The sequence below is a fragment of the Bufo bufo genome, chromosome 8 (genome assembly GCF_905171765.1).
Source record: "Bufo bufo chromosome 8, aBufBuf1.1, whole genome shotgun sequence".
NCBI lineage: Eukaryota > Metazoa > Chordata > Amphibia > Anura > Bufonidae > Bufo > Bufo bufo.
In genome coordinates this window covers 126,695,826-126,719,221 of record NC_053396.1, presented here as the reverse complement: position 1 = coordinate 126,719,221, position 23,396 = coordinate 126,695,826, and the positions used below count along the sequence as shown (strand labels likewise).

The following is a 23,396-nucleotide window of genomic DNA, read 5'->3' as shown; positions in this document are numbered from 1 at the left end:
CCCAGGCAAATTATACTTTAATGCTATATACCAAGAATGATGTTAAGAGATGGGAATAACCCTTTAATGTAATGTATACTGATTTGAAAATGTACACATATTGATCTATTTTTTGTACCTGTAAATCCTGAGTCGCCTGGATCTCCTTTAGGGCCTGAAACTCCTGGTAATCCAGGCAGTCCAGGGCTTCCTGTGTCACCTTTACTACCTGGAAACCCTGCAGGTCCTGGTTCTCCCTAGACAAAACAAGAAGTATTGTATATATTACCTCAATATGTTGACTGTAAAAGTTAAACTTTTGATTTGTATAGAAATCAGTTTAGAAGATTGTTCAATAGACGTCAGAGAGGAGCTAGAGAACAAGCCGGCAAACAACCAGTCTGACGGACCGATCACTTAATAGCATTACAGCTGCTATGTACTGTGATACATAGAAGATGCAGAAGCCAAACAGTCAAATTGTTAATAAAAACCAATTACAATAATCTTTTAGCTGAACATACATGTAAATTTATAATAAATAAGTTCCATAGGTATCCATAGCCTATAAATATAATTTTATAGTACTGGTAATAAAAATTATCTCAAACTCAAATGAACATCAGTTTGTGACTTTTTTATTATCTCTACCTTACAATTAGCCAAATCAAAAATAACCACGTAATATCAAGTATGGGAATGTTCATACCTTTTGGCCAGGTAAACCAGGTTGTCCAGTGCCTGAAAATGCTGGTTCACCTTTTTCACCTTTCAATCCACTAAATCCTGGAGGTCCTGGTGAGCCAGGGCGCCCCGGCTGCCCAGATGCACCGTTTTGACCACTTGGTCCTATGAGAATATGGGTAAATTACATTTAAAGAAATGTGACCATAAAACAGCAGATACGCATTTCTATAATCCTGGGAATTAACCTAATCTCAGATGACATTGTAATGGTACATGGTAATATGGTATATAAGGTTCTCCATCAGGTCTGGAAGGTCTCGTTCACACAAAGGCAAACAAGAACGACAGGGGTCCAGATTTTTCTTCTAATACTAATAGTCACATATATTCAATTAATGCAAATTTTCAATATCTCAATAAAGCTGGTCATAAGAGCTAAGCATTACATTTCTCCTAAATGAATTTGTACAGCACATAATGATAATTATGACTGGCACAGGTGCCTATGTAATCCCATTTATGAAATGACACTTTATTGTGTGGCAAATTAAAGGATAATTGCACTTTCGACTTAAAGCTTTTACTGACAAACGTATTGGACCCATATTTAACTTTTCATGTAGCATCTGGGTGGTCCAGGTGTTGGATCTGTAATATGAACCCTAACATATGCAGCTATGTCTGATTGCCCTTTGTCATTGATAAAATATGCATTCATAGAAAAATACAGCATTAGGGCCCATTAAAAATAGTGTAAATGATTTTCACATAAAACAAATATTACAGTGTGACTGTGCATTTCAGTAAAACGTCTCATAAGGCGGATAGCATCTTCTGTTCTGGGCAAAAGAAAATCTTACAATTACTTGCTTAACCAACAATGGTCCAGTCGGCACTCCGTTTACTCAGTGGCGTGATGCACGTGTCCCAGATCAATCTCCCATGTACGCTATACAAAACAAGACCGGCACTCACTGGATGCGATATCCTTTGCTTTTTTATTTGTCACATGAAGAACAATACTCATATTTGTTTTTAATTGTATATTTTTCTTTGTTTTTTTTTTTTTTTACAGAAAACGTGATGGACAGTATATGAGTACACCTCAACTTCTCTGCATACTTATTATATTTTGCATACCTAGTATATTTTGTCCTACGTGCTAGTTGCTTTTTGCGATAAATAATACTGTATGTCAGTTTCATATTTACCCCAAGTGGTTTGCTCCTGCTGCTTTGGTTATTTTGTTTTGTTTATATGGTTTCTATAGTAACCTGACGTCATATCCGGTATTGCCGGGGCTATTTAAAACCTTTGTGTTTCATTGTATTTTGTCTGTTTGAGAAAGGTCCACCTTACGAGCCGAAACGCGTCACAGTTGTTCTTCATTTGACAAATAAAAAAGAGAACTATATCGCATCCAGTGAGTGCCGGTCTTGTCTTGTATAAATGACTAGCTTAAATGACCGATTTGGGCTTATATAATTCTAAAATTGTCGCTTAGGTGACCTCTAAAGCAGCAATGCACATACCTGGAAATCCCATCTCTCCCATATTCCCCTTTAGTCCGGGAGGACCAGTTGATCCAGGCTGCCCAGGAAATCCAGCATCTCCTTTAGGTCCTAGATACATGAATGAAAATGAATTACCCCATAACACAAGTAAATTTGCATAAAAGTGCATATAGATATAAATGTTGCTATAGATCTAATTCTTAAGACAAGAATATATTCTCTAATAGGAGTAACAAACAATTTCTCCCCAGTAATTTAGCATAAAGAGAATCATCTGACACATTAGATGCAAATATTAGTCAACTACAGAGATATCTGTAATGCAGGTAAGGCTACTTTCACACCTGCGTTTAGGTCGGATCCGTCTGGTATGTGCCCAGACGGATCCGCACCTATAATGCAAACGCTTAGATCCGTTCAGAACGGATCCGTTTGCATTACCATGAACAAAAAAAAAAAAAAAAAAATTTTTTTTTTTGTTTTGTTCATGATAATGCAAACGGATCCGTTTTGACTTTACATTGAAAGTCAATGGGAGACGGATCCGTTTGAAAATTGAGCCATACTGTGTCAACTTCAAACGGATCCGTCCCCATTGACTTCCATTGTAAGTCTGGACGGATCCGTTTGCCTCCGCACGGCCAGGCGGACACCTGAACGCTGCAAGCTGCGTTCAGGTGTCCGCCTGCTGAGCGGAGGACAAACTGAGCCAGACTGATGCATTCTGAGCGGATCCGCATCCATTCAGAATGCATTAGGGCTGGACGGATCCGTTCGGGGCCGCTTGTGAGCCCCTTCAAACGGAACTCACAAGCGGAGCCCCGAACGCTAGTGTGAAAGTAGCCTTAGACCGCGTGTATTACATTAACATTGTCCCCCATCTTCGTAGTGCTTTTCTCCTTACCAGGTAGTCCTGGAGATCCTGGAAGTCCACTTTGGCCTGGTGATCCAGGAGAACCAGGCATCCCGCTAAAGCCTTTTTCTCCATTAATGCCAGATTGACCTGAAAGTTATATCAGAAACAATTGTGTAAAACTGCAAGAAATGTTGTTTTCCAAGCGTCTTATGTTTGGTATATTTCTGTTTAATTTTCCAACATTTGCTCATTGAACTCATTGTTTCAAATTGTAAAGCACATCAATTATAACTCCCTCTTTTCAATAACAGAAAAAGATAGAATCAAAGCTGTATCTGTGTGTATGGACTTGTGTAATAAATTCCAGGCAAAGATTCAAGAATGTGAATGAAGTGGTGTATTTTACAGATTTATTTATTTATTATAATTCTTTATTTATTTTCCATCAATTAACATATCAATCAACATTACAATGCATTTGTACAGTAGTTTTTTGTACATTTTACAGAGTTTGTCTCATGTGTATATCTTTGTTAATAACAGGATTGTAATAATGAGTACAGATCACTGAACATACTTCCTATTGGTGACCTTAGGCTACTTTCACACTTGTGGCAGAGAGATCCGGCAAGCAGTTCCGTTGCCGGAACTGCCTGCCCGATCAGGCAAAATGTATGCTAACTGATGGCATTACTAAGGGTACTTTCACACTTGCGTTGTTCTTTTCCAGCATAGAGTTCCGTCACAGGGGCTCTATACCGGAAAAGAACTGATCAGTTTTATCCCCATGCATTCTGAATGGAGAGTAATTCGTTCAGGATGCATCAGGATGTCTTCAGTTCAGTTGTTTTGACTGATCAGGCAAAAGAGAAAATCGCAGCATGCTACGGTTTTCTCTCCAGCGAAAAAAACGGAAGACTTGCCTGAACGCCGGATCCAGCATTTTTTCCCATAGGAATGAATTAGCGCCGGATCCGGCATTCAGAATACCGGAATGCCGGATCCGTCGCTCCGGCATGCGCATGCGCAGATCGGTAAAAATGTGAAAAAATGTTCAAGACGGATCCGTCTGTCCGCATGACAAGCGGAGAGACGGATTCGTCCTTGCAATGCATTTGTGAGACGGATCCGCACCCGGATCCGTCTCACAAATGCTTTCAGTCAGCGGCAGATCGGCGGATCCGGCGGGCAGTTCCGATGATGGAACTGCCCGCCGGATCACACTGCCGCAAGTGTGAAAGTAGCCTGAGACTGATCAGGATCCTGATCAGTCTTAAAAATGCCTGATCAGTCTAAAAAATGCATTGAAATGCCGGATCCGTCTTTCCGGTGTCATCCGGCAAAAACGGATCCGGCATTTATTTTTTCACCTTTTTTTCAGTCTGCGCATGCGCATACCGGAAAGACGGATCCGGCATTCAGGCAAGTCTTCAGTTTCTTTAGCCGGAGATAAAACCGTAGCATGCTGCGGTTTTCTCTTTTGCCTGATCAGTCAAAACGACTGAACTGAAGACATCCTGATGCAAACTGAACGGATTCAGAATGCATGGGGATAAAACTGATCAGTTCTTTTCCGGTATAGAGCCCCTGTGACGGAACTCTATGCTGGAAAAGAAAAACGCTAGTGTGAAAGTACCCTAATTAGACAGATTTCTTACTAGTTTAATTCAGTTACTACTGTAATTATTCAAAGAAACAATTTTGGATTAATAATGCCGGAATTAATACTATCTGGAAAAAAGATTACTTATTGCTACTATTTATTCTACAGACCTATGATATGTTTTTACCTGTAGAAATTAGTTGCAAATGACTACAAAATAAATTTGGTATATCTTCTGCCAGTCCGTGCACCAGAAAAGCAAATCTGTGAGCACTATGAACTGAAATAGATTTGCACTATAATTCTGGTATAAACTATAGTGAAGCTGTTGGATCACTTTCTGCAAGTTGAAAGAGTGCTGTAAGGCTAGTTTCACACTAGCGATTAAAATCTGGCAGGCTTTTCTCTCTGGATTTCGGCATTGTCAGAAGCGTAAACGTTGTCTTCTGGCCTATTAACTATAATGGGGACCAGCAGAGATCCAGTTGTAACCCACGCAGCAGTTTTCTTCTGGGTCAATTCTAGCCATATTCACCGGGATGTGGCCGGATCTCTGCTGTTACCCTATTATAGTCAATGGGGCTGGACGGCAACATTTAGGTTTCCGGGAATGCTGAAATACAAAGAGATCTGGCAGGCTGTGCACAAAATGTCACAACATTTGGACACTAGAAAACTGATGTACAGTCTCTTATAGATTCCCCCATGTGTGTTTTAGTGAAAGCGAGGGTGTATCTTATGGAATAAAAACTAAAAGATCTTAAAACCTAAGTTCAGTGACAAAGCAACATTTGACTTATGTAACAGGCACAACCCGACATGTAAAATGGATCTCCTACATATAATTCCCTCAAATTACATTACGTCCTGTCTTAGTGACCCTAGTCTAAAGGCAGAGAATTTGTGGCCCTTGCAAAAGGCTGTAAAGTTTAATTTTTATTTTACGAACAATTATTACACTATTCCGCCTAAGGCAATCAGAAGCACAACATGTTAGCGCAAGTACTTGGTTAGTACTAAGCATTTCAATCCACTTGGACCTTTCTCAGCACTGTTTCTGTAAGGCTAAATAAGTATGTGTGATGAGCCTGGAGCCTGGTTCTGATTGTCTTAGCCTGGATAATATAATAATGGCTAATAAGGGCTCTTTCACACCTGCGTTATTGTCTTCCGGCATAGAGTTCCGTCGTCGGGGCTCTATGCCGGAAGAATCCTGATCAGGATTATCCTAATGCATTCTGAATGGAGAGTAATCCGTTCAGGATGCATCAGGATGTCTTCAGTTCCGGTACGGAACGTTTGTTGGCCGGAGAAAATACCGCAGCATGCTGCGCTTTTTGCTCCGGCCAAAAATCCGGAACACTTGCCGCAAGGCCGGATCCGGAATTAATGCCCATTGAAAGGCATTGATCCGGATCCGGCCTTAAGCTAAACGTCGTTTCGGCGCATTGCCGGATCCGACGTTTAGCTTTTTCAGAGTGGTTACCATGGCTGCCGGGACGCTAAAGTCCTGACAGCCATGGTAAGTGTAGCGGGGAGCGGGGGAGCAGTGTACTTACCGTCCGTGCGGCTCCCGGGGCGCTCCAGAGTGACGTCAGGGCGCCCCAAGCGCATGGATCATGTGATCACATGGATCACGTCATCCATGCGCATGGGGCGCTCTGACGTCACTCTGGAGCGCCCCGGGAGCCGCACGGACTGTAAGTATACCGCTCCCCCGCTCCCCGCTCCTACTATGGCAACCAGGACTTTAATAGCGTCCTGGGTGCCATAGTAACACTGAAAGCATTTGGAAGACGGTTCCGTCTTCAAATGCTTTCAGTACACTTGCGTTTTTCCGGATCCGGCAGGCACCTCCGGCAACGGAAGTGCATGCCGGATCCCAACAACGCAAGTGTGAAAGAGGCCTAATAAAATACGCATTAAGCATTACTACCTTTTGTAGGTGCCATGAAATCTCTGCCTCTGGATTATGGTGACTTGAACAAATCCTTCACTGACACCTTTTACTGCATAGCGTGCTCCAAAATAAATTAATGCAAGTCTGTCATCAGGAAATTCACTTGTGAAACAAGACACAATGCCCTGTAGGTAAAAGGTAATGATACCTTTCACTTAGCCACCCGCTTCTTCACTCAGGTAAAAAAGTACTTTTAATCCATATGCAAATGAGCAGCTAAATTCACTAAAGGTGGACCTAAGTCACTCTGTGCACCCTTGCTTCTCCTCCTTCCTCTGCCACCCCTTTCTCTACATTTTTTTGAAAACCATAGCTTTTTTTCTGTTCGGTTATTTAAAATAATTCTTAAATCTTTTTTTCTATGCTACGTTTAATTTTGTATTTTTTCTTCTTATGTTTTACAGCTGGAAAAAATATAAAATACTTTCTGTTATTGTTATTTCGATATAGAGGATATATAAACGTACTGTCACCAGGGACAGGGCTAGAAGTGCCATTTTTATATATCTAAAATTAGGAATATTTGGCTTTTGGGTGAAATTTATGGAAAACGTAAAGTTCACACTACAGTGATATTATATCATGAAAGTAGTGCATTTACGTAGAAGCAGCAATGGTGAATTCCTCATCTCAAACAATTTATTGAAACAAAAGCCGACACCAGTGCTGGGTCTTAATAACTTGTCATGTGGCCTTGGGCATCAATTACAGCTTGACAACGACGTCTCATGATGATCACAAGTCGACTTATTGTCTGCTGAGGCATCCCACTCTTCTTGAAGGGCAGCCCTCAGGTCATTGAGGTTCTGGGGTACAGAGTTACGAGCCGCTACACGGCAACTCAGCTGATCTTATAGGTTTTCAATGGGATTCAGGTCTGGAGAAAATGCAGGCCACTCCATTTGAAATACCCCAGTCTCCAGCAGCCGTTCCCTAATGATGCAACCTCGATGAGCTGGCACATTGTCGTCCATGAAGATGAAATTAGGCCTGTGTTGTTCATGCAGAGGCACATTGACTGGATTAATGATGTTATTCAAGTAACATGGGCTTTTCACTGTACCATTCGCAAAGTGTAGGGCAGTTCTGTATTGACTAGACACACCTGCCCACACTGTAACATCACCACCGCCAAAGGCAAACAATGGCTAATGCATAGCGCTCTCCTTGACGTCTCAAACATGGTTGGCGGCCATCATTTCTGCTCAGCGTGAATCGACTTTCTTCAGTGAACACCACTGAGGCCCACTAGTCCTTCATCCAGCATAGATGCTCCCTGGCCCATGCAAGACGATGACGCCTGTGGTCAGGTACACTTGCAGGTCATCTAGCACCCAGACCACGCTGATGTAAAGAGTTTCAAATGGTCTGAAGTGACACATAGGTGCCTCTCACCTCCCTTAAATGTACATGGAGTTGTGTGACCTTCATTATCTGGTTCTGCAGGGCATTGTTCACAATGAAGCGATTATCAGTGTGGGATTTGGCCAAAGGACGTCCACTTCTATGCTTTTCTGTGACTCTTCCCATCTCTCTGTATCTCTGTTGCAACCTGCTGATGACACTCTGTGACACTCTAAGCTCAGTGGTTACTTCCGTCTGAGAACATCCTGCTTGAAGCCTTCCAATAGCGAGGTACTGTTGATCAATTGTTAGGTGTCTTCTTGGTCTCATGATGTGAAAATGTTAATAGGATGAGGATTGTTTAAATACCAATTCTAATTGAACCAGGAAATTTATTGGGCGATTCATGGATAAAACACCTGTTGTGAATTTTGCTGTTAAAGAGGACCTTTCACTTGTAAAAACAATGTGAACTAAGTATGCTGACATATAGAGCGGCGCCCGGGGATCTCACTGCACTTACTATTATCCCCGGGCGCCGCTCCGTTCTCCCGTTATGCCCTCCGGTACCATTGCTCTTTAAGTTATAGTAGGCGGTGTCTTCCCTTGTCCTGTGGGCGTCTCCTTCTCCTAGGCTGCAGCGCTGGCCAATCGCAGCGCACAGCTCACAGCCTGGGAGGTTTTTTCTCCCAGGCTGTGAGCTGTGCGCTGTGATTGGCCAGCGCTGCAGCCTAAGAGAAGGAGACGCCCACAGGACAAGGGCAGACACCGCCTACTATAACTTAAAGAGCAAAGGTACCGGAGCCTATAACAGGAGAACGGAGCGGCGCCCGGGGATAATAGTAAGTGCAGTGAGATCCCCGGGCGCCGCTCTACATGTCAGCATACTTAGTTCACATTGTTTTTACAAGTGAAAGGTCCTCTTTAAGCTCCTTGTTAGGGAACAGCAGGTTGTGCAAAAAGTACTGAAACATTGAACAGTTGGACATGTGCATTCAAACATTTAGAGAAGGTCACATTAAGTTCACCTGTAAAGGTTAGAGTGCATTTTTATCCCTAACTTTTTGTGAGTAGTATATAGTAGTATATATATAATTTGCCTTCATCCATGTAATCTTTTTTATACTTTGTGCCCCTATGAGGTCATACTGGCTCCAGTTACATGGGGAATACAGCCCCAGAGGTTTCACAAGGCTATTGAACTTCACTGCAGAGCTGATCTGCTAAGATCCAGCATCTTCTGCAGAAGATACCCAGACAGCTCTCTTAAGTGGTATCTTCCTATGAAACCTTGAAACACTGCATTACTAACAGTGTATACCATAGGAAAACGGTCTGCTAAAGTACAGTTTTCATGAATAATGTGAGATTAATCCAGCAAGATCCAGGTTCCTCCAGATTCCCAACATTAAAATGCTAATGACATTTCCTTATCCCTATCACACTTACCATCTGGCCCAGGTTCTCCTTTGGCTCCTTTGCTTCCTAGACCTCCTATAATAGAGCCCGGTGGGCCTGCAAGACCACGTTCTCCCTTGTCACCCGTAGGTCCAGTGTTACCATTGGTACCAGGTTGACCAGGAAATCCATCAAGACCTGCGATACAATTGAATAATAAGAAATAGAATGATTTCATAATCTGTGTGCTAATCTACTGAAAGGATGGCAATCTACCATCTAACCATGTAGAAGAAACATTTATTGGGGCTTGTGTTTACTGGGCTTGCTTAACTACAGGATTTGTAAATAAGTGGTTAAAATGAGTTAAAGGCAGAATTAGATCCTCTGTAAGCGCTACTTTTTATTCACACTTTACTGTTTTTTGTAACTCAGATAATGGATAGCAAGATGGAGATTTTCTTCAGTTTGCCATACTTATGCACGTATACATCTATGGCAGATGTATGTTTTCCATCTTGAAGCTTGCATTAAAACCCCTTTACTAGTCTTGAGAAGAGCATGCTGCTCACTGAGCAAGCAGTTATGGGAGTAGAAATGGAGGTGTGTAAATGGGTCAGTTAGGGGGAGTAGAAAGGGTTCACAAGAAAGGAAGTAAACCCCTACTTCTGTGCTTCCAAGCTTAATTGCCAAGTTGGGTGATAACTTTAGGATGCTAGTTTTAAATGGCAGCCCTAGTGGATACCGCTCTCTCTAACAGCCAGAAAAATAGTCCAGCTAGTGGTCAGGAGGATGCAGCTAGGGCAAGACAGTCATAGGTTATAGGGCACTTTATAATCAGGAATATAGAAAGATGGTCAAGGAAAACTCTTAAAAGGGTTTGAATGGGGCTGAGCTACTCCTAGGCCACGTCGTCACTCGGCCTAGGAAAAGCAGAGAGAACGCTGTGGCGCTCACACGAGGCATGATTATATCATCAATGGTCAGTGTGACATAAAGTAAGATTTTCATACTTTGATGTGTATATGTTACCTTTAGGGCCAGGAAAACCAGGACTGCCAGGATTGCCAGGTGGTCCAGCTGGTCCGGGTGTTCCCATAATTCCCATGTCACCTTTTACACCTACAGACAATATCAACATAATAATGATTGATGATGATGAAGAGGAATAAAAAAAATGTCAGGTGTAGATAACTTACTTTCAAACAGAAGCAGTAGGATGCATCATTTATTTACTGCGTATCTAATTCTGTGAGGTATTAATATAATGTTTTCAGATGTGTTTAGCAATTGGATGTTTATAAGTGAACTGGAAGAGGTCTTATATCCTCTTCATTTATATCTGATTCATCTTTTAGTCACAAATGGACTTTGCTATAAATCACTGGTAGAGTTCCATTGTTGGGATCCCCACAATCATGACACGCAAATACTGTCCTCTGGTTTCAATGGAGAAGTGGACAGATTTGAACTTAGGGTAAGGAGAGGTATAGACTTTAATCATATATAAACCCCTTAACTGAACACCCCCCAAAAATAAAAATATTCCAGCACATCCTCTACTAATCTCTTCCTATGCTTTGATCCAACTTTGTCTCGAATTACAATTACTACTAAAATGGTTGGACGCTTTATGTTTATTTCAGCACTATTTAAGAACTTGGACTATAACTAATGTAATAATATATTCTTAGTGAGGCAGACAATTCTGTGTGAACAGCACTGAGCTCTTGTCTTCAAATGGATGCAGATAAAAAGTCATGTGACCAGTCCCATTCGTCACCAACCTCCACTGAAAAATACTGTCTATCAGAAAGCTGCGCATGCGCAGGGTGAGGAGGTTGCTGAAGGTTTTGGTTACATGACCTTCCATCAATGGTCATTTCCAAAATAAGGCTCTGTGCAAAATGTGGAAATTGCTTTCCCTGTCAAATGTGCGGTGCAAGACCATATTAATAAATTGCATATAGACCCATTTTCTACACACTGGTTAAAACACACTTTAATTAGCAAACCCCTTTAACAACCCCTTTAAAATGCTGCGGACTGAAAAAGAGTGGAGGTAAGATTATCTCTTGTTCAGTTTTATCATTCCAGGTTTAGAGTTTAGAATTTCGTGATATCGATGACGTATCCTCAGGATAGATAATCAGTATCAGATTGGTGGGGGTCCTACACCTGGGACCTCCACTGATGAGTTATTTGAAGGGACTGCTGCACTCATGTTAGCACTGCATTCTCTGTGGTGTTTACCTGCACACTTTCTCCATTGTAGTGGTGGTGCAGTGTAATTACAGCTTCCTCTTTCATTCACATGGATGAGACAAACAGCTGCAAGTAAACTACACCGCCGCTACAATGGAGACAGTGTGCAGATAAACACCACAGAGAATGCAGTGCTCACACAAGGGCAGTGGACACCTCAAACTGCTCATCAGTGGAGGTGCCACCCTCTCTGATCTGATATCGACTTATCCTGAGGACAGATCGTCAACATCATGAAACTGGACAACCCCTTTAAGTTTTGAAAGCTCCCATCACCATGATCCCGGTGTTCTGCCAGAATACTATACCTTGGCAGAATGCTATACCCGGAAGTGACGCAGCCGCACCGGAAGTGACAAATCAGCTAGAGGAGGATGTGTGCGGCGCTGCGCAAGCGCAGATCCACTGGTAAGTAAAAATCATAGCACCGCAGCGGGAGAAGCGCGCCCACTTAATGCGCATGCGCGAATCCGGCCGGGACACACTGCGAGCATTCTGCTAAGGTATAGTATTCTGGCAGGACATATTTCTGAAGAGGCACAGCTGGCCAGGATTGTGCCCCCACAGAAATATGCCCAGCTGTGCCCCTTCAGAAATATGGCCTGCCAGGATACTATACTTTAGCAGAATGCGCGCAGTGTGTCCCAGCCAGTTTCGCGCATGCGCATTAAGTGGGCGTGCTTCTCCCGCTGCGGTGCTATAATTTTTACTTACCAGTGGATCTGCGCTTGTGCAGCGCCACACACACCCTCCTCCAGCTGATTCCGGTGCGGCCGCGTCACTTTCGGGTATAGCACTTCTGGGTATAGCATTCTGCCAAGGTATAGCATTCTGGCAGAACACCGGCTTTATGTAGTTGCCAAGAAAGAATAATCTATATATAGATAAGTGGTGATTAAGCCAGGCGCTGATTGTTTGTATTTTTACATGCTATTGAAGGTACATGAACAAGTCATCGTGAGGGGTGAAATCAGAAGATACTGTTACTCTAATTATACATGTATTGGTACTATAAACAATAATAACAAATGAATAACTTAAAACATTAAAGGGGTTATCCCGTGACTATTGTAAAAAATGAAAATCGGGCATCATATAGTACATGACAGTCTTTCCAACAAAGCTAGAACCAGCCGTGCACCTCACATGGATCCAGAGATCTCCCCATTCATTGCTCTGCTAGATTTATATCAAGCTGACAGCTCAGGGGAGTGTCTTTTCTGCTGCAGCTAAGGGGGTGTGTCCGTGCTCTCCAAATCACAGCTCAGGAGGCAGTTGAAGTTGAAACTGAGCATGTGCGGCCAGCTCTGTGAGCAGGTCAAAGAAATAAGAAAAAAAAACTGCAGGTGGCGCTATACAGAAATTTTATTGAATAGCTCACTGGTTATACATTTTTAATTACATGCAATTACAAAAGTATTCAGATCCAGGTGCTGGTTTGAAAACTGTAGAATATTTTTCGTGGGACAACCCCTTTAAGAAAAAACAATATTCACCAAATGTATGCAATAAGTTTACCTTTAGTGCCTGGTACTCCGTCACGGCCTGGAAACCCAGGTGGCCCTGGAGGACCTGAAAATCCACGTTCTCCAGGATAACCAGGATTACCACGATCTCCTTGTCGGCCAGGAGTCTCAAATCCTGGAGGACCAGTATCACCCTTGTCACCAGGTATACCCAGCAACCCTGAATTACAATACAATATGTTAAATACTGCAAATACACTTGCAAAGGTAAAGCTGATGCAAATAACAGTTACTCCAAGATGATTCATATTTTCCCTAAATATTTTTATTGAGACAGTGATATACAGAAATATGTATTTAACACAGGCATGAACATAGTAGTCTACAGTACATTGATGCGGTTATTTCACTATAGAGGATATCTGTTAAATATCTACAGTCATGTGAAAAAATTAGGACACCCTTTGAAAGCATGTGGTTTTTTGTAACATTTTTAATAAATGGTTATTTCATCTCCGTTTCAACAATACAGAGAGATTAAAGTAATCCAACTAAACAAAGAAAACTGAAGAAAAGTCTTTTCAAGATCTTCTGTAAATGTCATTCTACAAAAATGCCTATTCTAACTGAGGAAAAAGATAGGACACCCTCACATGTATTCCCTCTTAAATTGGCTCAGATCTCACACAGGTATATCACACCAGGTGCACATAATTAGTAGATCGTTACTCTGCATGTTGAATGAGGCTTGCCCTATTTAAACCTCAGACATTTAGTTTGGTGTGCTCCTGACTGTTGAAGTGAGAGTGAGCACCATGGTGAGAGCAAAAGAGCTGTCAGAGGACTTCAGAAAAAAGATTGTAGCAGCCTATGAGTCTGGGAAGGGATTTAAAAAGATCTCAAAAGATTTTGAAATCAGCCATTCCACTGTCCGGAAGATAGTCTACAAGTGGAGGGCTTTCAAAACAACTGCCAACATGCCCAGGACTGGTCGCCCCAGCAAGTTCACCCCAAGAGCAGACCGCAAGATGCTAAAAGAGGTCTCCAAAAACCCTAAAGTGTCATCTCGAGAACTACAGCAGGCTCTGGCTACTGTTGATGTAGAAGTACATGCCTCTACAATCAGAAAGAGACTGTACAAGTTTAACTTGCATGGGAGGTGTGCAAGGAGGAAACCTTTGCTTTCCAAGAGAAACATCGAGGCCAGACTGACATTTGCCAGAGATAAAGTTGACAAAGACCAGGACTTCTGGAATAATGTTCTTTGGACAGATGAGTCCAAAATTGAATTATTTGGACACAACAGCAGAGGACATGTTTGGCGTAAACCAAACACAGCATTCCAAGAAAAGAACCTCATACCAACTGTGAAGCATGGAGGTGGAAGTGTCATGGTTTGGGGCTGCTTTGCTGCAGCAGGACCTGGTCAGCTCACCATCATAGAATCCACGATGAATTCTACTGTGTATCAGAAGGTGCTTGAAGAACATGTGAGACCATCAGTTAGAAAATTAAAGCTGAAGCGGAACTGGACCATGCAACATGACAATGACCCAAAACATACTAGTAAATCAACCAAAGATTGGCTGAAAAAGAAGAAATGGAGAGTCCTGGAATGGCCAAGTCAAAGTCCAGATTTGAATCCCATTGAGATGCTGTGGGGTGACTTGAAAAGGGCTGTACGTGCAAGAAACCCCTCAAACATCTCACAGCTGAAAAAGTTCTGCATTGAGGAGTGGGGTAAAATTTCCTCAGACCGATGTCGAAGACTGGTAGATGGCTACAAGAACCGTCTCACTGCAGTTATTTCAGCCAAAGGAGGTAACACTCGCTATTAGGGGCAAGGGTGTCCTATCTTTTTCCTCAGTTAGAATAGGCATTTTTGTAGAATGACATTTACAGAAGATCTTGAAAAGACTTTTCTTCAGTTTTCTTTGTTTAGTCGGATTACTTTAATCTCTCTGTATTGTTGAAACGGAGATGAAATAACCATTTATTAAAAATGTTACAAAAAACCACATGCTTTCAAAGGGTGTCCTAATTTTTTCACATGACTGTATATGTTCTTAAAGCCCAACCTCACAGAACACCTCAATAAATGCAACAGATCCCCTCTTACCTTCCCCTCCCCCAACCATATCACCCACTTACTGCTCATATAAAGTCAAGGCATGGGACATTGTTTAGTGAACCAGCAACACCAGCCAATTATTATTATAAGTCACTGGTTTCCAAGTGACTGAAACAATGCGTGTGAATGCAGGAAGCGATCAATGATTAATGATATAACATCTTACATTGATCATGAGTGCTCAACCACCATAAAAATCATCGTTATAAGCATGGTCTGTAAATGTAAATGCAGCAATAATAACTGTCCTCGCCCGGCTGGGAGCATACTTCCAACAAAATCAAATGGATGGATAATGTCCGATCAGATACACCGGACCACTGAGGTGGTAACTACTGATTTTATTTCCCTTACTGGTTCAAAAATCCATTTTATTAATGAGCAAAGCAACAACTTTGTTAGTGAAGGATTGAGACTCTTATGTTAGGCTTCATGCACACAGCCGTATTGCTTCTCCTTTTTGTGCATGGGTCCTTTACTGCACCTCTGTCTGTCTCAGTTTCACAAGGAGGCCTACAGAGGTTACTTCTGTAATAATGTGATAAAAAAAAATGTGGCACGTTCTATCAGATGCCTTATGTTCCAATACAGGGGCAAACTTAAAATGGCCCTGGAAAAAATACTAAAAGTGGCACCGTTTTGTAGTCGGGTCCAAATTGATAGAGGGCAGGGCCAACAATACCATATTGTGGCACATTATACCACCCCAGCAGAGCCAAATACCACAGTCCATCACAAAATACTGCCAGTAGCACAAAATACATCCCCCAAAACTTCCACTGGTAGGCCATGAGGAGGGCCTAGGCAGCCCCCTGGGCATCGTTCCACCAGAAAATTTTCCTGTAAGGTCTATGGCCAATCCGCTCCTGTACCAATCTGATCCTCCCCCAGGAAGCACTGCTTCTAGAAATATAGAGCTCCATATGTACAACACCCAGCAGAGCATTTTACTGCACCCCACAGTCTTGTATGGTGCTGTGGCATGGACCCATATAGGGCTCTATGTGCTGTACGGCCTCTGTTCTGTGAGCACGAGGTCTTAAGGCACCTTTACAGAGACCAACTGACCAGGCAATTATCAGGAACAAACCATTTGTTCCCAATAATTGCCTGATCGTCAGGAATGTCAGGATCGTCCAACTGTTTGCTCATTCATCGGGTGATCGGTAGCACATTTACACAGGACAATTATTGTATGTATGTTTGTTCCCCTTTAGTCTCATTTTACGTTTGTGTTGCCAGCAGCCACAGGGACAACTGATGTAGCTCAACATGGAGACAGCCCAGAAAATAATGGTCTTGTCTCCTCTTCCAGGAACCTGCTAATGTATCACTGATATTGTAAAGTGGTAATGAGGTTAACAACATTCACAGTTTTATGATAAAGTGAAAATGAGCCTTAGGAAAATATAAATATCATAAACATGACTATTTTACTATGTTACTATGTCACTATATGTGTGATATTCTATATATCATGTCCCTGTGATATTCTGTATATCACGTCACTGTGAAATTCTTCATATCATTTCACTTTGTATTACTGATTTTACATGTATTTTGAGCCACAGCCCATTTTTTGTAATAGTTTTCTTTATTAAAGATTTTGAGTTTCTAACTTTTACACTTCTAAGCCAGCTGCAGAAAGCTGTTCTGTGATATAGCCCTCGTTGCCCATTCTCTCTCTGCCCTCCTCTGCATGATATACTAATTTGATTTATGCTCACAGCAAAGATCAACTTTGATTTGGCTGCAAAAGCCAAATGGCGCAAAATGTTTAATGAAAACGTAATAGAATTTACAAAATGTTTTTAGTCCAAAATACATGTAAATCAGTGCTAAAAATGGCTCCTAAGGAGTCCATAACCTTTAAATCAATAGCAAATATAAGTGTTATCTTTTGTAAATAAGGTATGGACACTTCACATCTGTCATACCCATCTTCAGTACCATCTGCTAAGACAGAGTCACTTAGACATATGTTGGCCAAACGCTTGGCTGACCGTGCAATGGATATAAAATACTGCTGCCAGGCATCTCTGGCTGTAGCATATCACCAAATAAAAGGATCAGGTATGTTGAAAGCCAACATTCCCAAACCTTCTTTTCTCTGACAACTGCCATCAGGAAGTCAGGATACCCCAAACATACAGTATTAGGTGGTCAGTTGGTCATGCTGAAATCAACAGGTTTAGCTGACATTCATCTAATCTGTATGGCTACTTTTATGCTCCAGGAAAACTGTATTAGACTAGTGGATAGCGCTGAAATAAGGTCAAATAATGCAAAAATCAAAAAAAAAAATTTACATTTAATGCAAGAATATAGCATTAGTGCACCCTTGTAAATAGGTTAGAGAACTGATACAGAATGAGCTAGAATGGAGGAGGAACCACAGTACCTGGTGGACCTTGGTCACAAGTCAGCAGGTTTAGGATCATCAGGAGGCATCAAGCAGAAATGAGTTGCAAATAATGTAGTCAGGAAGAAGTTAGGTTAAGATAAAAGACTAAGTTAATTATAGAATGGAAAATTTAAAAAAAAAAGCACAATCTGCATCAAACAAAAAGCAAACGTCAGCCCTGTACACACGTACTCTGGAAATATGTGTAGGATTGCATTTCTAATAGAGCATACTTTAAAGGGCATCTATCAGCAGACTTAGTAGACTCGGCAACTGAAGGCATCAGTGTTGGCCCCATGATCATATGTGCCCTCATTGCTGAGAAAAAAGATACTTTAAGGGTACTATCACACTAGCGTTATTCTTTTCCGGTATTGAGTTCCGTCACAGGGGCTCAATACCGGAAAAAAACACTTCAGTTTTATCCTAATGCATTCTGAATGGAGAGCAATCCGTTCAGTATGCATCAGTTCAGTCCCTTTACGGTATCTGGCCGGAGAAAATACCGCAGCATGCTGCGGTATTTTCTCCGGCCAAAATTCTGGAACACTTGGCATTATTTCTCATTGAAATGTATTAATGCCGGATCCTGTACTAAGTGTTCCGGAAAACCGGTCTGCCCATGCGCAAACCTTTAAAAATGCGAGAAAAATAAATACCGGATCCGTTTTTCCGGATGACACCGGAGAGATGGATCTAGAATTTCAATGCATTTGTCAGATGGATCCGCATCCGGATCCGTCTACAAATGATATTCTGCGACGGAACTGCCTGCCAGATCCTCACAATGCAAGTGTGAAAGTACCCTAATATATGCAAATACGCCTCTAGGAGCAACAAGGCCGTTGCAGTTACACCCAGAGGCTCTGCTTTCTCTGCAACTGCCACACCCTCTCCAATTTGATTGATAGGGGCAGGTGTGATCACGTTTACACTGCCTGGGCTTGTTAATCAAAGTGCAGAGGGGGCAGCAGTTGCAGAGAGAGCTGAGCCTCTAGGTGTAACGGCAACACCCCCGTTGCTCCTAGAAGCTCATATGCATATATTAAAACTTCTCAGCAATACAGCCACATATGAGCATGGGACAAACACAGATGCCTTCAGCTGCCAAACACACATGTAGCAGGTCAGCCAGTTTTATAGGTACACATCTGCTGACAGATGCCCTTTAATACTGAAATTCTTGTATGTGTATGGTTCTGTCTCAGGCAATATGGTTTAGAGGTCAGTGTATTTCTCTAGTACATTTATACCACACTGTAGATCAGACCCTGTGATACCACAAACACATTAGGCTACGTTCACATCTGTGATGGAGGGTGCTCACAGATTCTGTGAAAATGGCAGACAAAAGGCTGAGCCATCATGACGGAATCCTGATGGGTCCCATTAAGTCAATGGGGTCCATCATATATACGAGGGCCCCGGCTATGCCGTTTCTATAACAGAACAGAAAGATGGAAACTGCTGCACAGATGTGTAGGTAGCCTTACAAACTCTATTTACTTCCATTTTAAACCATCATTTTTAGGGTTTTCCCATGGACACACGCTTGGATATGCTGTCATTTGATGAACGGTGGGGGTCTACCTGCTGGAGCCCTCACAACTGGTGGAACAAAGAGGCCCTGGCACACTGTGACTACCTCTGATTTTTCCCTGCGCAGCACTACTCCTGTCTAGGTGTTATGCAGGTAGCACACCTGTATGGAGCAGTGCTGCGATTCTCTGCACAGTTACTGGAGAGGGGTAGTGGTGCGCAAGGAAAACGCCTGTCCTGCAATTGGTAAGACTGTCATCTCGAGGTGCTCAATTAAGCATATAAATAAGACGGGTAATTAAAGGTAAACCTTAAAATGTATAAGCCTTTTTCAGTTACATAGGGTGACTGCAACACAGTGATTACTTCATATCTACCATATGATGGAACGAAACATGACTTTACTGTGCTTCTTGGCATTGGGAATGATTGTGGTTGAGATAAAAGGTTCATTGAGAGTCTCTCCTCCACTAGTAATAACTGTACATCACATAATGTGAATGTAAGTAGCAAATTAACCCTCTTGTGTCAGCTTCAGTTGACATCAGGACACTGATAGGGTCTCCAGTTTATCAGTCCCTAATAAAAGACATACCTGATAATCTAATACAAAGGGGCACATTATAGAAAAATATCCACCACTCTAGTAATGACTTCCTATTTCGTCCTGCCATATTAGACTCTCTAATCTACTGCACTGGTTTAATGCACAGTAATGCGGCTTCTTTCTTTTGCAACTAAATGCTACATAATGGATACATGTGATTTAGAATAATCTAGCAAAGTGATGACATGCATATAAATGATATTAGTAAGTGACACAGAAAGATAGATCGTGTAAAAACACTGCCATCTTTTAAATCGCAGACCAGTGTATTAACATATTAATATCTAATGCAAAGTAGAACCCCATAAAAATCTAATATAATGCTTCTGTATCATATCAATGTATTATATCACTAACTTAGGCCTCTTTCACACTACCGTTTTTTTTTTCCGTTTCCGGGCTGTTTTTTACGTTCCGTATACGGAACTATTCATTTCAATGGTTCCGCAAAAAAACGGAATGTACTCCGTATGCATTCCGTTCCTGTATTTCCGTTCCGTTGAAAGATAGAACATGTCCTATTATTGCCCACAAATCACGGTTCCGTGGCTCCATTCAAGTCAATGGGTCCGCAAAAAACGGAACACATACGGAAATGCATCCGTATGTCTTCCGTATCCGTTCCGTTTTTGCGGAACCATCTATTGAAAATGTTATGCCCAGCCCAATTTTTTATATATAATTACTTTATACTGTATATGCCATACAGAAAAACGGAATGGAAAAACAGAACGGAAACAAAAAAAACTGAACAAGGGATCCGTGAAAAATGGACCGCAAAACACTGAAATAGCCATACGGTAGTGTGAAAGAGGCCTTACTCTACCACCTTGCATAGACCTCAGTAATTTCTCCACCATGCACATACGCTCTCGAGAGGCAATTTCATATAAAGACAGTTAACCTATCCCCCACGTGTGAAGCGTGTGTAAACGCCATGGTTTATTTGCTGCGGCTGGATTCCTAAACAGAACCAGACCCAGAGTGTGACCCATGTAAGCACAAGAATCGTGTCTGCAAAAAATTAAAGCAAGACACTAGATGGTATGGGATGATCCAACCACTTGTACACTCAATAGTCCAAAACGAGCTTTGCAAAGACATATAAAACAAAATTTCCGGTCCCCTTTTTTTCATAAACCCAATCACACGCACAATGAGATTGGACAATCGTGCTCTAAAAACTGTTTGGAAAATCTTAAGAAAATAGTATTGTATAATAAAAAATAAAGACCATCTTAGGCAATTAATTCCCTGTGTTCTAATAAGGGCAGCCATAGACCATAGGCTAGAATGCCATGACGGTGATCAGGCAATATTTGACATAGTACCTATGTATAACTATTGCCCACAGTCTCCATACCATTAAACAAAAGATGGCAGTGTCTTTATAATAAAACGTTAAGCATGGTGAACATGCGTCATATTAATGCATGCAGTTAGTAGAAATCATTCGCAAAGCTTGAACACAGTATAGCGGGGAGCAGGATGCAAGAAGGCAGAGTGTTCAGTGAATAGTGATCACACAAGTGCTCTTCAGGCCAAAGCCTTTTGTGGGACATTGTGCAGGCGGCTTATGCATAGGGTGATGTGGCCTCACACAGAGCTGGTGGCAGGAAAATGTAATATAAAAGGTCCTGAAAAGTGCTCAGTTAACAGCGGTGAAGCAAATACAGTATATGAGTTTCTTTTTCGGTGTTCATTAGTGTACATACCAGCTGCAATAAGAAGTGTGAAAGCATATTTAATAACAGGATGTAGATGGCAGAAATACAATGGAGACTACAGGAACCATTATGTTTGTCTATAGTGCTGAGAGGGGATTCTCCTTCAGTTTCTGTAGATTACACCATATTTATGCAAAATACAGCTGTCACTAAATAAGCATTTTAAGGGGTTATGTCACCTTGAGGGGGCAGAAGATATACACCTATATATATTTCTATTACAACATTTATATAAGAAAAGTAAAGATATAGCATATATAAGATGCACTTTCCCCCCCAAGTGTCTTATAAAATGAATACTAGTGAGCAATTCCATTATGGAAGCACTCACTAGTATGTAGTACGTGCTGGGAGCCAGGAGTGAGGTGCTGCGAGCTCTGCCAGTACTCATCCTCCCTTCTGCAGGCCACACTGCACTATCCAGACTGCACTGCACCCCAGCACGGGCCCTGAGAAGATCAGGGAGAGAAGAATGCAGGGGAGAACGCCAGACCTGTAAAGAAGTAAAGTGAATTTATTTATTTTATGGTTTGATCTGAGGTCTGAAGGAGGTCTGATGTGGGTCTGATCTTGATCTGAGTTCTGATACAGAGGTCTGACATGAAGGTCTGATGTGAGGTCTGATGGGGGTCTCATCTGAGGTCTGATACGGGAGTCTGATATGTAGGTCTGATGGGGGTCAGATCATGATCGGAGGTCTGATGTGAGGCGATACGGGGGTCTAATGGGAATCTGATCTGAGGTCTGATGCGAGTCCCTGATATGGGAGTCTGATCTGAGGTCTGATATGGGGGTCATGTGAGGTCCTGATATGGAGGTCTGATGTGAGGATCTGATATGGGGTCTGATTTGAGGTTTGATGATTTTTTTTTTCTTATTTTCATCCTCTAAAACCTGGGGTGTGTCTTATCATCAGGTGCCTCGTTGTATGACCTTTGGGCTACCACGTTTACTGAGAATGCATTACGTTTGTAAAGGGGACTCCTACACTGTTTATGGAAACCTAAAGTAAAGAGGATGGGACAAACTAGGGCTGTGCCCTCTCTTCAAGGCATTTACCCAATTTATGAATGTCCAAAATAAAGCCCACACTATTTGCTTAGATTACACTTTAATAATAATAATTATTTTCATAATTTAGATTGTATTTCTTCTTTATACATTTTATAGTGTCATCTACTCATGCTAGTACCAGGTGACATAGCCCCTTGAAACAAAACAGCCAAAAAAAAAACTGTTATTTTTAAAATGGATAATGTTGTGACATTCCATGAATCAAGAATGAGATGTAAATGATTTTTGAACATGCATTTATCTGACGAGTATAAAAACTGCTATATACAATACTACTACAATACAACAGCAGAAATGCAAAGTTATATTCATTTGCATCGTACCTATACCTGCTGTGACTGAAATGACTTCTCAGCTTAATCTTGTAGAGACCAGAGAGAATGTATGACTTACCTGGGGGGCCGGCTGATCCAGGAAGCCCTGGAGGGCCAGGAGGACCTTCGCCACCAGTACCTGGAATCCCAGGAGGACCTGCTGGGCCAGGAAGTCCATTCTGACCAGAGTCACCTATGATAAAAAGGCATAACAGACAATGTATTTTGAATAATGTTTTATTAAATGCCTGCACACTAAAACAATTTAAAATAAATTTCCCTGGAAATAAGAGTTTGTTATCTAAGATTTTACAGATGTTGGCTTTTGGAAATCCTATATTTAACACAGCATAATTAATAAAAAAAAATAGAATCTACAATTATCACTCATTACTGCATGACAATGAGAAAGATGACCTGTAAACTTTCCTGACATGCCTGTTTTAGTAACATCTTGCACCCCTCTTATTATCTATTCTTATGACTCAATGATATATCATTCATTTATTATTCCTGCTAGAAACTATG

The 23,396-nt window shown here is 41.6% G+C and overlaps 1 protein-coding gene across 5 annotated transcripts in view; it reads right to left on the bottom strand.

Annotated features, from left to right (window-relative positions):
• COL4A5 (collagen type IV alpha 5 chain) overlaps nucleotides 1–23,396 on the bottom strand; it is a 158,790-nt gene that overhangs the window by 38,434 nt on the left and 96,960 nt on the right. For 3 of the 5 annotated variants that reach the window (XM_040442331.1, XM_040442333.1, XM_040442335.1), the window contains exons 30-38: nucleotides 22,948–23,061; nucleotides 17,605–17,613; nucleotides 13,125–13,292; nucleotides 10,374–10,463; nucleotides 9,393–9,539; nucleotides 3,085–3,183; nucleotides 2,199–2,288; nucleotides 689–828; nucleotides 119–236 (exon numbers count right to left, since the gene is read on the bottom strand). In XM_040442331.1, the coding sequence (XP_040298265.1) occupies nucleotides 119–236; nucleotides 689–828; nucleotides 2,199–2,288; nucleotides 3,085–3,183; nucleotides 9,393–9,539; nucleotides 10,374–10,463; nucleotides 13,125–13,292; nucleotides 17,605–17,613; nucleotides 22,948–23,061 (975 nt within the window). The remainder of the gene's footprint in view (nucleotides 1–118; nucleotides 237–688; nucleotides 829–2,198; nucleotides 2,289–3,084; nucleotides 3,184–9,392; nucleotides 9,540–10,373; nucleotides 10,464–13,124; nucleotides 13,293–17,604; nucleotides 17,614–22,947; nucleotides 23,062–23,396) is intronic. The other 2 variants (XM_040442332.1, XM_040442336.1) reach the window with 1 other exon arrangement.